This window comes from Bombus huntii, chromosome 4 (genome assembly GCF_024542735.1).
Source record: "Bombus huntii isolate Logan2020A chromosome 4, iyBomHunt1.1, whole genome shotgun sequence".
NCBI classification, from domain to species: Eukaryota; Metazoa; Arthropoda; class Insecta; order Hymenoptera; family Apidae; genus Bombus; species Bombus huntii.
The window spans coordinates 10,935,672-10,948,762 of record NC_066241.1 but is presented as its reverse complement, the minus strand read 5'-3'; the positions used below and the strand labels follow the sequence as shown (position 1 = coordinate 10,948,762).

Sequence of the window (13,091 nt, the reverse complement as noted above, 5' to 3'; positions counted from 1 at the left end):
AAAACCGTAAAGAAGTGTTCTTGACTCTGGCGTGGATTGTCACACGGGGGTGTTATCATGGTAACGCTGATAGCACGACCGTGGAAGGTCGATACCTTCCTCATTTGGTATTCCAAGGCAAGGGCATGCCCTATCTACCACCCTGGCATACCAACTGCGACCCCTGTTTACTCTTTCCGTTTTCGATAGTGTACAGCAGGCACAATGCATGCAGGTATATGTGTGTCACGATAAAAATAGAAAATTTGGAGAGTTATACGCTTACTGGACAACGCACGTATTTACGTAACGTTCCTGATTCGACTTAGAAATATCTGGTATTCATTGAACAAACAAGTTGCAACAATAATAATGCTATTAATATCGTGATAATTGATAAATATCGTATAATGAATATTAGTAGCGTTCTTTCCAAGTAAAATGTCCTGTCTGATATCTTTTTTCATTATTCAAGGTATTTTCAATTATTCCACGTCCTCGTGTTTTTTACCTCCTACATGATGTCATATCATACAGGTTTCTACGAACCAATGGTTCGATATTTTAAATTGAATGGAGAGACGGCACAAAGGAGCCGACGAAGCTCTTCAGTTTCCAATAGTAAAATTTTACGTTTCGCTGCTCGTAAGATATACATTGATTTATCGAATCAATGAATGAAATAAACGTGCACGGTGAACATCTTATTGTACGAAAAGTAAATTCGGAATTTACAATGAAATGAAGATCACGAGAAAGAAATATGACGAGTACAATTTTATCGATTTTCTGATTGTTAATGTCACTATGATCGAATAGGAAATTACTAATTTGACATGATTGGAAATGAAAACAACCTGCCAGCGTGAAACGTATGTCTTTTAAGAATAGTCGATAAAAATGGCCTTAAAAAGTGTCGTTATACGTTCAGTTAATAATCCTATTAACTGGCTAAATATATATATTTGCTGAATTAATGCATTAACCGTAACATACATATACATATATACTTGTAACGTGTGGTTATACGATGCAGGAAGTGCGTTATCAAACAACGCAACAGCGGTGCAATTGCAATAAGTAGCCCGTTAACGCGGTCGACGTTGGAAAATTTCAGCAATTTTTCTATCAGACACGACAGAACGATTTTCTCACGCGAAGAAATTATTTAATCAACACTGGCGGATTATATAAATTCGAGAGCTGGTCACGCGTTTCATGAACCGGACCGTTTGTGAACTGTAACGTGGCGCGAAATCGAGGCTAAGTTCGTTCGGTGTACGGAACAGACCGGCTAATCTCATGAAGATCAGTCTGATTATCATTTTGCTCGAACTTGAGGCCGACTTGGGAAATTGCAGCGATTCGCGACACGCCAACTTGCCTCAAGATGTTGCACGAATCAAAATGATCGCGATCGAGACGATTAGAAGATGAATGTAAGAATACGATTTTTTTAAAACTAGCGTTCATTTCATAGTCGTTGTTTTAAACCGCGAATAATTCTAGACGACGCGTTTCTCAATTGTTAATCAGAGTACGAATGACATAGATCAGCGTAGCATTAGCTTATAAAATGTATGACTTGTTTTCTAGATTTTTATTTCTGCGATACTTGCAATAGACGAAAGATTTTGCGAGTCGTGAAAATTAGAAATGTTTGTGTTCGAGTATCGAGACAGTTGCTTTGGAAAACGAAGGTTCACTAACCCCCTGGTTTCTATATCGAGTGTAGCTGCGTACCTAAAACTGTAGCATAGAATGTATCACCAAATTCTAATCATAGAATTAGATCAATTTTATTTCATTTGCGAATAAGCCTTAGACATTTTTTTGCAGAAAAACCTTAATTCTTATTCCAATTATACGCGTCGTAAAGTAGAAGATCGAGGAGCAAATATGAGGATATTTCTTTCATCCGTTCTTTATTTGCAACCATTAATTAACCACGCTATCTTACGATTCAGCGGATGAATCATAAAACTGTTTCCTGTATTATAGAGATTGTCGTCTATCATCTTTATCGAACATTTCATCGGTACAAATATTAGAACACTTACTAATATAAGTAGTATTTATTAATACTAATATTTTTCTCGTCTATAATCTTCTGATCTGAAGATTTTCAAAGGCTAAAAATTTTACGAATATTTTGTATCTTCTCTCATTTTCTAAAACCACATTCTCGGGCTAGAATCGATTAGGTGTTTCAAGAGAATAGTATCATTACAGCATCGAAGGTCGAATTTTAAAGGCTGTTTAAGGATGGACACTTGAAACCTTTGGTATATCGTGAAAGGTGTGTTGATCGATTGCGCATGAAAGGGACCAGTCATCGAGAATTTACATATATGCAGTGATAAATAGATTATCGTCCCTCTGCAACGATACAAAATACGATACGATCAACAGAAGATGTTCCGAGTATTCTTCAGGATACAGCTTCGTTCCGATATTTGTTCAGTTCGATAAGAATGTAAATATTTTGTTTGAGAACGATTAAAATATTCCCACGTGTCAGAGAATTTACCTAGAAATCGTGCAGGTGTTCTCTGAGATCTCTGACACGATTTATTTATCGATATTATATTTCAATAGATTTAATTGGAAAATTGGAAATTTGTAAGTTGTAGATTTATCTTGAGATGAAAGTTAGATATCTTCTTGTAAAAAATTGTACGAGTTTCAAATTATTGTTTTAGATTCAGGCCTGAAATAGAATACAAATATTATGCAATGCATATCGCATAACCGTTTAAAAAACCTCTAGCTTTTAGATTTTGTTTGTTAATAACCCTTTAAGCAGTATCAGCATAGACAAATTAAGTTTCATTAATACACGTTTGCTTTTCTTGATATTTTCTAAAATAATATTAGCTTTCCTTCTATACGCATATGTATGAAGTATACATTGAACATTAATTATCGATTACTAAACGGCGGATTTGTATCGAATATTTCATGCAATGGAAAACACCAAAATACGTATAATATAAGATACGTAAGGAAGCACATCTTATAATATTTAGTAGATAACATCTCTCTACTTAGATACTATTTCTATACATAACTGTATTCGCAAAATATGAATCGTATTAGAATCTAGTATTCATTCATTCATAATTAGTATAATCATCTTTTTTTGGAATAATTTGATTTTGAGATACATAACTCACAAACACAATTCTGAGGCCTATTTTTATCATACTTTAGATCATCTCTGTTTTATAGAATGATTGCACGCTAGACGATCAAGGTTTAAAAACGAATTCCAAAAAATGGTAACATTCCCACGAAACTATATCCTCGAGAACTGCTTTCGATATAACACGAAATCAACGAGCGATCCACGGTGATAGAATGGCGGGACTTTCTCTAAAATTACTAGCCTCTTGGATGATCGAAGGCATTCCGTGGCTAATTCAGCGTGAAAGTCAATTATCTAATTTCATCGGTAACGTTTCACCGTGGATGCATCATGGTATATGTATCGCGTGATTTTCCCGTTGAATTTTTTCTCATTTCAGATCCGTACCATCGAGAGAAAGGTTTCTTAAATTGGAGTAGTATTTAGGATCGGATGATCGAATGAGATTTTATTGACAAGAAATGTTATCCCATTTACGATAAGATTCGAAAGGATGCATAACGTTCGTTTCGAAGATGTTAAGAAAAGGGTTACTGATAATTGCTTTAGGGTCTCAACTTTTGTGAGAAACGATCAACGAGTTGTTTCGAATGGAAAGTTTTGTAGCTTTTTTTTATCAAAATAACTCGTGACTCTCTATAAGGAAAGATACAGTGAGTAAACAGAAGTATAATTCTCGAATCAATTCTCAATAGCTGTGTTTAACATCTTTGCTCTTTCAATTCGTAGTAAGAAATCTGTCGAATGGTATTTCTTGCGAGGCATGATTAGGATAATTGAGAAGATGTTTTGAGTTGTTTGGTCAAGACAGGAATAATGCTTGGCGCTGGAAAGGTCAAAGACCTCTTTAGCTATAGTTCCAAGAGGAGATTATATCTCTTCGGCTTGTTACACCTTTAGAAAGTTGCGTCTAGTGGACGAAAAACTGTGCAGTAGATGAAGTTGTGCTCCTCTCGAATAATAGTTCGACTAAAATATTTGTATTTGTTCCTACATTACCAGCGATAAACTTCAGTCATTGGTTATATTTATTAAAAAACTCTAACGAATTTTACTCATAATATATAAACATTTCAGTATGATATAATATTTATGTTACAACACGCGTAATAATGCAAACGTAATAACAGATCTATGATGGAGTAATTAGAAAGTGTGTAAGAGCGATGAAAAGCTCGCAGAAGAATTTCATTTATGGAGATTAGAAAATTAATTTGGCTAACAGTGTACATTATAACGAAGAGAAATGTTGAAAGAAAGAATTTAATTGGAATTGAGGGAAATTTTTCTAAATAACGAAGAAAAATTATTTCTATAAAACGACAGTACCACATATTCTCAAATTACTTTTTCACGTAACGAGATACTCTGAAGTTACTTCTTCGTATAATTTCTGTTACAATAAGAGAAACTACTCCAGACGTTCTAACGTATCCTGTAGCTGATTACATAACGAGAGAATTTGTCATAATATCGTTTCTACCGATCAGCAATCGAGAATTGATTCTTTAAAAATAGAATCATTTCGAACAAGAGCTACTTAACGTTGTATAAACGTAACGAATACGACTATTACTATAGTTACGCTGCGTTTGCAAGAGACGTTATTATACTCCGCACGCGCCTCGACATTCTTTAAATATCCTTTAGACCTTAAAGTAAACGTCCTTACTCGTTTAACTACACTTGACATTACATAAATCTAATAGATAAACAGATAGTTTGGATTCAGTCTGGTGGACCTTGGAATAGCACTTGGCTTACAAATTGTATCAACTTTTCAATATCGTACGTAATAGCTACCACAGATATCTACGTATAAATTTAATACAAAGTTAATAAAAATATACAAAACACATTTCTTTGCGGAAACGTCGAAAATAGCAAACGTTAAAGAATACATCTATCCGTATATCTGCACTAATGGTATTATTAAATTTGATCGAACCTTTTGAATGTTTCCAAATTTTCTAAATTTTATAATTCATTTTATACTTGGAACAGTGATAAAATTTCAGTGGAAAAATCCCCGAAACGACCGTTACATAAATATCGTAGCCAGCCAAGCATAATATATGACGTACCTAACGACATATACTCGCCATCGTATCGTCACGAATACCTTGAATTTCGTGCAAGTCCGCAGAGATAATCGCAATCCTCCCGCTGTGTCGTCTCCGTTTCTCGTCTCCAGGCGTTTGTATACCTTCTCTGGTACGTGGAACGATCTCAATTAAATAAACTCTGTGTCAGCGTAGTCTCCTCGTTCATATAAAAGTTCCGCACAGTTAAGGTCAGTAGGTCGGCGTCGTGTCAAATGAAATATACGAATCCAGTCTGACCGAATTGCACGAAGGACGAAGCCGGCGGTTAATAATGCATGCGGCATACATAGTCTCTGTCTTTCCTTCCCTTTAGCCTGTAAATCTTGTCAATCGTCCACCTTGACGAGGCTATCATCATCCGTGACTAGGGTGCATAGATTTTCCCTCTTTCTCTGTTCTTTCTGTTTTATTACGTTTGTTTGCTGCGCGGCTTTTCCCTTTGATGTGCCATCGATTGGTATCGAATCGCGTCACCGCAACCAATCTATCTCGATGAAAGCCGCAGCCAGAGAGAACTAATTTTTCTCTTTTTTCCTTTTTTATTTTTTGCTTTTGCTTTTTGCTGACACTCGTTGTCAGTTTTCATGGTCACTCTCGGGGAAATTGAATCTTTAAAGGCTGAAGGGCTACCGAGCGTTTTTGATGATCAAAAGAGTAACGGATGAAACGAAGTGTTTTTTTCTTTTGATTTTCGAGAGAACGGAGTAAATTACGTTGAGTAATTTTGTCGGTTAACAGCGGAATATCAGCTTTTAGCGGAACTTTGATCGTCGTCCAATCGAAAGTTGTTGAGTTGTGTAAAATAATCAATTTATAGATTTGCTAATCTAGTAATTCGTGAATCAGCGTTTATTTAATAAATATTGATCGTATAATGCAGAAAATCTTGTTTCATATAACAATTTAAGACAATATTGTGGAAATTAAATAATTCCTCCATTCCTTCAGTTTATCGAAGAGAATTATGTTTAAGGATCACCAGTGATTATTCCTTCATAAGAAAAATAACGAATGATGGTTATTTCGAGGCAACGTTAGTCGAGTCAAATAATTTCTTCGTTACTTCAACTGATCACGAAAATTCATATTTAGCAATTATCCTTCGCAAGAAAAGTAACGATTGCCGATTTATGGATGATTTATGTCTACAAATTCTCAAGTCAATCTTTTGCAATATATAAAACTTAAACGATACCGAATAAGTAAAAAATCAAATTTTATATAATTCAAGAAAAGAAGCCAGTTTCCATTTAGTAATCTATTTATCGTATCATTTTGATTTTTCATCGTTCATCGTTCATCGTTCATTTGTGTATCTTCTTTTTAAAAAGCCGCGAAAATCTTCGCTCTTCGCTAACTAAAGAACAATTTCGCCCGACCTATGTCCATTTCCTCGAAACTGTAGTTATTCCGAATGGTTGAACGTCCCAAACGATTTCGAAAGGAAACGCGGTGATTAAATCGCCAATTTGCGCTCCCTCGACGTGAATCGCGCGGAAGCCGGAAAATGATGTAACTGGGATTCCAGTACAGTCGTGATCTGTATGAAAAAGCGATTCGACATTGTGAATGAGGAACGCGACACGAAAAAAGGAAAAATGAAGGAAACGAAGTAAAAGAGAGGTCACGGAGAGATCATAAAAATTCTCGAGTCGTAATAATGCGTACACGCAATCAAGTTACATTACCATCCATAAGTATCTGAGCATCTGGTGCAATTTAATCGAAAGGTTAATATTTCTATTACATTTCCAACTTATGATAGAATAACGTTTCGTTGCTATTAATTTTTTACCTCTTGTCGCAGCTGGGATTTAATGAAACTGGAATAAGGAATATAACTGCGTCATTCGAGAATTCTATATTTATCTCTAATGAATCGTTGACACTTCATGGAATCAAGATAAATATTATTATTAGTGCGTCTAGATACAAATACTCTGGATAATCCAATATGTGTATCGATCGTGACTTGGCCGTTTTTATTCTATCCAATTATCGCGCATTCCATTAAATAAACGCTGATTCAAGAATTAGTAAATCAGTAAATCCATAAATTTAATAATCTCCATCTACCTTCGATCATTACTTTTTTATTTACACTAATTCGCATTAACTACTGTCTTTACAGCAGTTTTAATATCTTCTAACTGCGTGTGTATGTTGCTTCGGATAACAGATCAGGGACAACAATTAGATCGAAGATTTTCACTCGAAAGAAGCGTAGTTTGTATATTTTCATATATTTATTTATTTTATACGTTTAACTTAGCAACGTTCGTCGTATTTATGAACAGTAGCGTGCGTGAAACGAAGACAGATGAAATCCATCCGTCTCATGAATAGGAATTTCCATCGGTTTCCAACAGAAGGGTAAAAAAAAGTATCGGTAAAACCAACAAGGCTGAAGCTCTTTAAACTCGTGTCCGAGACATTATCGACGTGACGCTTCGCATATCGGTGAAACCGGTTGCAAGGTAACGTTCAACAACTTGTTGACAGGCCACCTACTACGTGCGCACCACCTCTTTATCCTATTATTTTCGGTCGAATGATGATAAACTCGTTTAACACGGTACCTGGGACCTCCAAATGTCAGGATCAAGTGTCTCGTACTTTTTGACTCCGTCTATTCATCTTTCACACAAAGAATTTACCTTTGAGAAATCTTTCTCGTAACTCTGTTTCTAATATCATTAAATGTTTGTGCAGTTTCCTAGTTTTATGAATATGATACCACGAACGACTGGGAAAATTGTTTTACTCATCAAACGAACAGGGAAATCTGCATCCTAATTCGTTGAATATAATGACATCCTTGAAGATTTTACACGCATAGCGTGCAATTTTGTCACGTGCCTTCGTATCGCTAAATATCCATAATTTTCACGTGCATTCTTAGAATAGGTCAGCAATTGCAACAGATGTTTTAACGTAAATGTGCAATCTCTTCGATTGGCTGTTCGATTATTTAACATCCATCTGCACATACTCTGTTTATCACCTCCTGCGTCTTCAAATACCTGATCGAACGTATATCTTGCAATGTTCGAAGTTTCAATCTGTTTGGATATTTGTAATACGCGATTGACATTCTGCTAAGACTATTCTTCTTGCTTTTACTTTGCTGTTAAATATCTTTCGGTATCTAAAGTACTGCGATCCAATATCTTTTGGACTGGGTTAGATACTTTGGGTATTTTGGAGAGACAGATACCTCTAGTAATAATTCCCATTAACAGATCGTGAATGTTCTTGCGTTCATAAAACATTTAAATGTAAGAAACTCTACAAACACTGTAACACTGCGCATAATATGCAAAAATGTGTAAAATATTTAAGTACGAAATAAATACCTATCTATACGTTCTAGTTATATTCTATTATAAAGCATAAATTTGCATAAATATTTTTCGGGGATTTTCATTCCTCATGGGAATACCCTATTCGACTACGACAATATTTCTCCAGTATTTCCCTTACTTTGTAGCTTTCTAAACTAAAGCTTTATCTTCGAGATATCGCTCGTTGCATCCAATGCTGGTTCATCTTCTATTAAATCGCATTTATGTGGGACGTACCTCCATTTCGAAATATAAATGAAGATGTAGCTAGAGATTCGACAGGAGATACCTCGTTTTCGAGGCTAATTAAATCGCGAGCGGACTGGTCGTTCGATAAAACGGCTCGGTTGATCGAGCAACTGGAAATAGAACGTCGGAAAATTCTCACAGCTGATCCATAATGTATCGAAACCGAAGAATTCAAGCTAACAACCACTCTGATCTAAGTTTACACACCTGTATCGGTAAATTTACCTGAATAGAAAGAGACTCGATGGAATTAATTAATGCTTTCTGTCGAATCTTTCTCGGGTCATGAGAAAATCGTCGTTTCCGTTGTGATTACACTTATATGTACAGGATGTATATAATACAGATATAAAATACAGGATGCAAAATATATATAAAATACCCAAGACATAGTATTCCTTATGGTATAGATTTAACGAGCGATACTTTGGATTGCATCTCTTGAATCAGAAAAATATGAATTTACACAAATATCCACAATCCAGTTATAAGAGACGTCCAGTTTTATATTGTATGTTTTTGTAGAGAAGACACAACGCACAAAAACTTACGATGAATTTTACTAAAAACGAATATACATTTACCGTTTACTCGATTAGTGACTTGTTAAAATACAAAAAAAAAAATATAATTTTAATATAGAAAATAATTAATCCTTTAAGTGAACCGCGAAAAAGAACAGAATCTTACTACTTTTTATCCGTGATAAGTTACGACGATTTAAACGGATTTCCCAAGTCTATTACGATTTTCATGATTCAATGAACAAACCATGAATGTTTCCAAACTGATAACTACTATCTTCTTTACATCATGTGAAGACAGTTATCGTTCGAGACGAGTTGAACGATCTATAATCTATAACGAGATAATAATCGATGTATATAAAAATAAAATTCATCGGTTTGTTGTTAAATATTTGATTGTTTCTCGAGTATCGATTTTCCACTTCTGACCGAGCATCTTGTAATATTATATTTGAAATTTAATAATAATTATTATTATAGTAATATTATAATAATCATAGTATCGTTGTATTATATTTGGAATTTAAAAATACAATTCATAAATAGGGAACTTACGGAATATATAGTATTCGAGATAAAGAAATAATTTCGTCTGAATTTAATCTGCACGTGTTATGTGTGAAACAAGTTCACGTGCAAATTATTCAATAATAATTGAAGCGTTAAAGAGCAAATGAATCGCGAACTGGCCGATTGAATACGTTCAATTTGCAGGGAAAACGTTCCCTTTCGAGTGGAGAGGTATTCTCGTTTCGGTTTTAGATACAACAGGGGGTTTTATTGCCAGTCGTTCAACGTGCTCGACCGACCATCACCGTGTCTAGCACAGAACGCACAATGCACGGTATCTCAGCTGGATCGAAGCTCTTTTTCAATCGTTCGATCGCGACTCGAACAATACCGATACATCCGCGCAAATCGTACAGCAGAACGGAAACGTTTTGTTGAACTACGAGTAAGTACGAACCACACATGATCCACGGAGGTTCGAATTTTATTGCGTTTCTCACAATTAGGTGAATGGTAAGATGACGCAACTGAAATCAATTTGGAAGAATTAATGAAATTTGAAGGACCAAAATTGAACCTAATTATCGAGTAATGAAACTGGAGATCTCTTCTATGGGATTGCTTTTAATTATTGTGCTTTGCTTTAAAAAGAACGAAAGGAATCTTCTTAGAATTGGTTACATTAAATCGATTTTTATATAAAAGAAAACAACATAAAATTTAGATAATTAGTTAGTAGAAAAATTAATTAAGCAATGATAAGATAATTATTAGAGTCGTCTGTAATTCAATCGATAGTAATAAATAGTTGCAACTGATCACTTTACTAGTCTCCAGACTAACAAAGTATACATAGAATTTATTGTTCCGAGGAAATTCAAAATATTTTTCCAGCCGGTCTAAACTAGAACTTGGCGATAATAGAAGTACTTAAAAAGGTCGGCAAGATAAAAGACAACTCATTGATTTTTGGGATAGCTCCAAATTGTAGGGAGACCGTTCCATAATCCACTTTGGCGAACGAAAGAGATTAGGGTTCACAAAGAGAGGTGGACGCTCTTTGTTTTGTTGCGCAAAAACCTGAATCTAAAGCGTGACGTCGTAGCTAGGGGAACAAAAGAGCATCTGTGTTTTTCGTTTCATGCGATTCTGAATCCCGACCAGCATCAATTTCATTTAAGAAATTGAATTATGCAATTCGGTTAAATACTTCAACATTGACACATTAGATGTAAAAATCCTTGTCCCAACAACTGGTGATTACACGGAGAATAAAGATTTAGCTAGAATCTTTCTAACACTCGGCTGTTTCTTTCTCCATTAAATAATATTTAATACATAATTCATTTTTTTACGATAACAATTCTCTTAATGTTAAAGCCCGTAATTAGGTAACTTCGTAAAATTTCCAATGTTCCATTCCAATTCGTCACAAATGTAAAATATAGAATTGACGAAATAAATACTACAAAATGAATTACCATATCAGCAAACTGTTACGATCACCTATGACCTATGCGATCTACGAAAACCAGTTCAACTAATATTTCAATGTTTCAAAACGAACGATCTAGAAATTTTAATAATTCCAGAAATTAGTTTCCCCTAAGGAATTCGCTTGCTTAACGTTTAATTAGTCCTGTATAAATAGATAGAACCTCCGGCAAACCTCGTCATCATGCTCGAATAGTTTTCCCTCGTTGCATTAAATCGTCCATAACGATGTAATATTAAATAAATGTTTGGGAAAATCCCAGCGACGTTTACACTTACGCGTACATCGTGTGCGTTCGCGGATAGATTTCAGAAGGCAGCCAAGCGAAATCTTGAAACGAAAGAGTAAGAATCGAACGCAGTGGGGCACGGGCGTTATAAAATAAGTGTATTATCACGTAAACGGATATGCCACGGAACCGTTACGATAACTCGTATATCGAAGATATATGCGTATACCGAGCACACCTTGAAAGGTAACTAGTGCGTTCGCGTTTCCCTCCAGACGAACATCTTTACGAGCATGTATCGTTTTTATCCCCTTTTTCTCCATATTATATATTTTATGAACCCCATTAACGATGGTAAAATTGCGGCTTCCGTTACGACATTGAGATCTTTGAAAACGCATATAAAGTACATATATACTTATACATATGGATCCTTGTATATATATAATCTTTATTTTCGCTTGCCTTTTGGCTTCCCGGTGATCTCCGGTTTACATTGTACAAATATACACACGAGTATAGTAATAATCCAACAGTAATAATAACTGTGCTTAAAATTTCAGGTCTATGACTGGATAACAAACTAGCTGAATGTAGCTCTATAATATAACACTTTGCATCGCCTGTTCGCGTATAAAGGAGTATACTGGAGTTATAGGAACAGTATCGAATGGCTGATAAAGCTTATAAAGCTTGCTGAGCAATTAATCGAGAGAAGCTGTGACCTTTTTACGATGTAAGGAGACACTTTTTTTTTATTGTGTTTACGCAATATCCGATATTAGTGGTCATTGGGGTTTTTTTTTACTTTTTAAGGAGAATTAATTAATTTGTTATTTTTTGGACAGAGTTAATCAATGGGAGTTATCCCGTGTATAACAAATAAATAAGTAAATTTCACTTTAATATTCTCGATACGTTTGAAAGTTGGCTTTTCTAAATACATATTTAGACAATGTTTATTCGATAACTTTGAAAATGTTGAATAAGTTGTCAGGTAAAATTAGATAAAATTGCAGCAGGAAATTTAGATTTCTATCTCGGGGCGATTGTAGAAGCTTTTCCGACTTTCGATATCTGATTTTCTCTAGTTTCATCTCTTTTGATACTTGATAGTTACAGATATAATAATTCTCGACCTACTTGGAGCAACATGGAAAAATCGATCGTTCTAAATTGTAATTTTGAAACTGGTCCGAGAATAATTCCTTTTTTTATATAGATCCATAGATGCGCGGAAAATAAAAATATTCAATATATCTTCGTGTGACTATATAAACGAGGATAAAATTTTTACTGGTTATGAATTATTCCATCATTCGTCCAAAGAAATCTAAGTCCAATTCTATTTTTTCTACAATTAAATATTCCCATTATTATTACTCTTGTTCTTTATTTCCATTAGAAGCTCAGGTAATAAGCTGATTACAAATATAAATAAGAAAGTAATAATATTACAAAAGTGTATAAGCAGATATACAGAGTGTACCAATTTTGTATAGCTA

The 13,091-nt window shown here is 34.7% G+C and overlaps 2 protein-coding genes across 8 annotated transcripts in view; one reads left to right on the top strand and one right to left on the bottom strand.

Moving 5' to 3' along the window:
• The window catches only part of LOC126865100 (mitoguardin), a 43,188-nt gene that overhangs the window by 19,085 nt on the left and 11,012 nt on the right, over window positions 1–13,091 (bottom strand). The window lies entirely within an intron of this gene.
• LOC126865103 (protein unzipped) overlaps window positions 1–13,091 on the top strand; it is a 34,171-nt gene that overhangs the window by 11,629 nt on the left and 9,451 nt on the right. For 3 of the 7 annotated variants that reach the window (XM_050617245.1, XM_050617246.1, XM_050617244.1), the window contains exon 2: window positions 12,150–12,322. The exons of 3 other annotated variants lie outside the window; for them this stretch is intronic. Coding sequence is in view for 1 of the 4 variants with exons in the window: in XM_050617240.1 (XP_050473197.1) it covers window positions 1,413–1,418 (6 nt within the window). In the remaining 3 variants the exon portion in view is untranslated. Of the gene's footprint in view, window positions 1–1,394; window positions 1,419–12,149; window positions 12,323–13,091 lie in introns of those variants that run through there. One more of the 7 variants, XM_050617240.1, reaches the window with a different exon arrangement.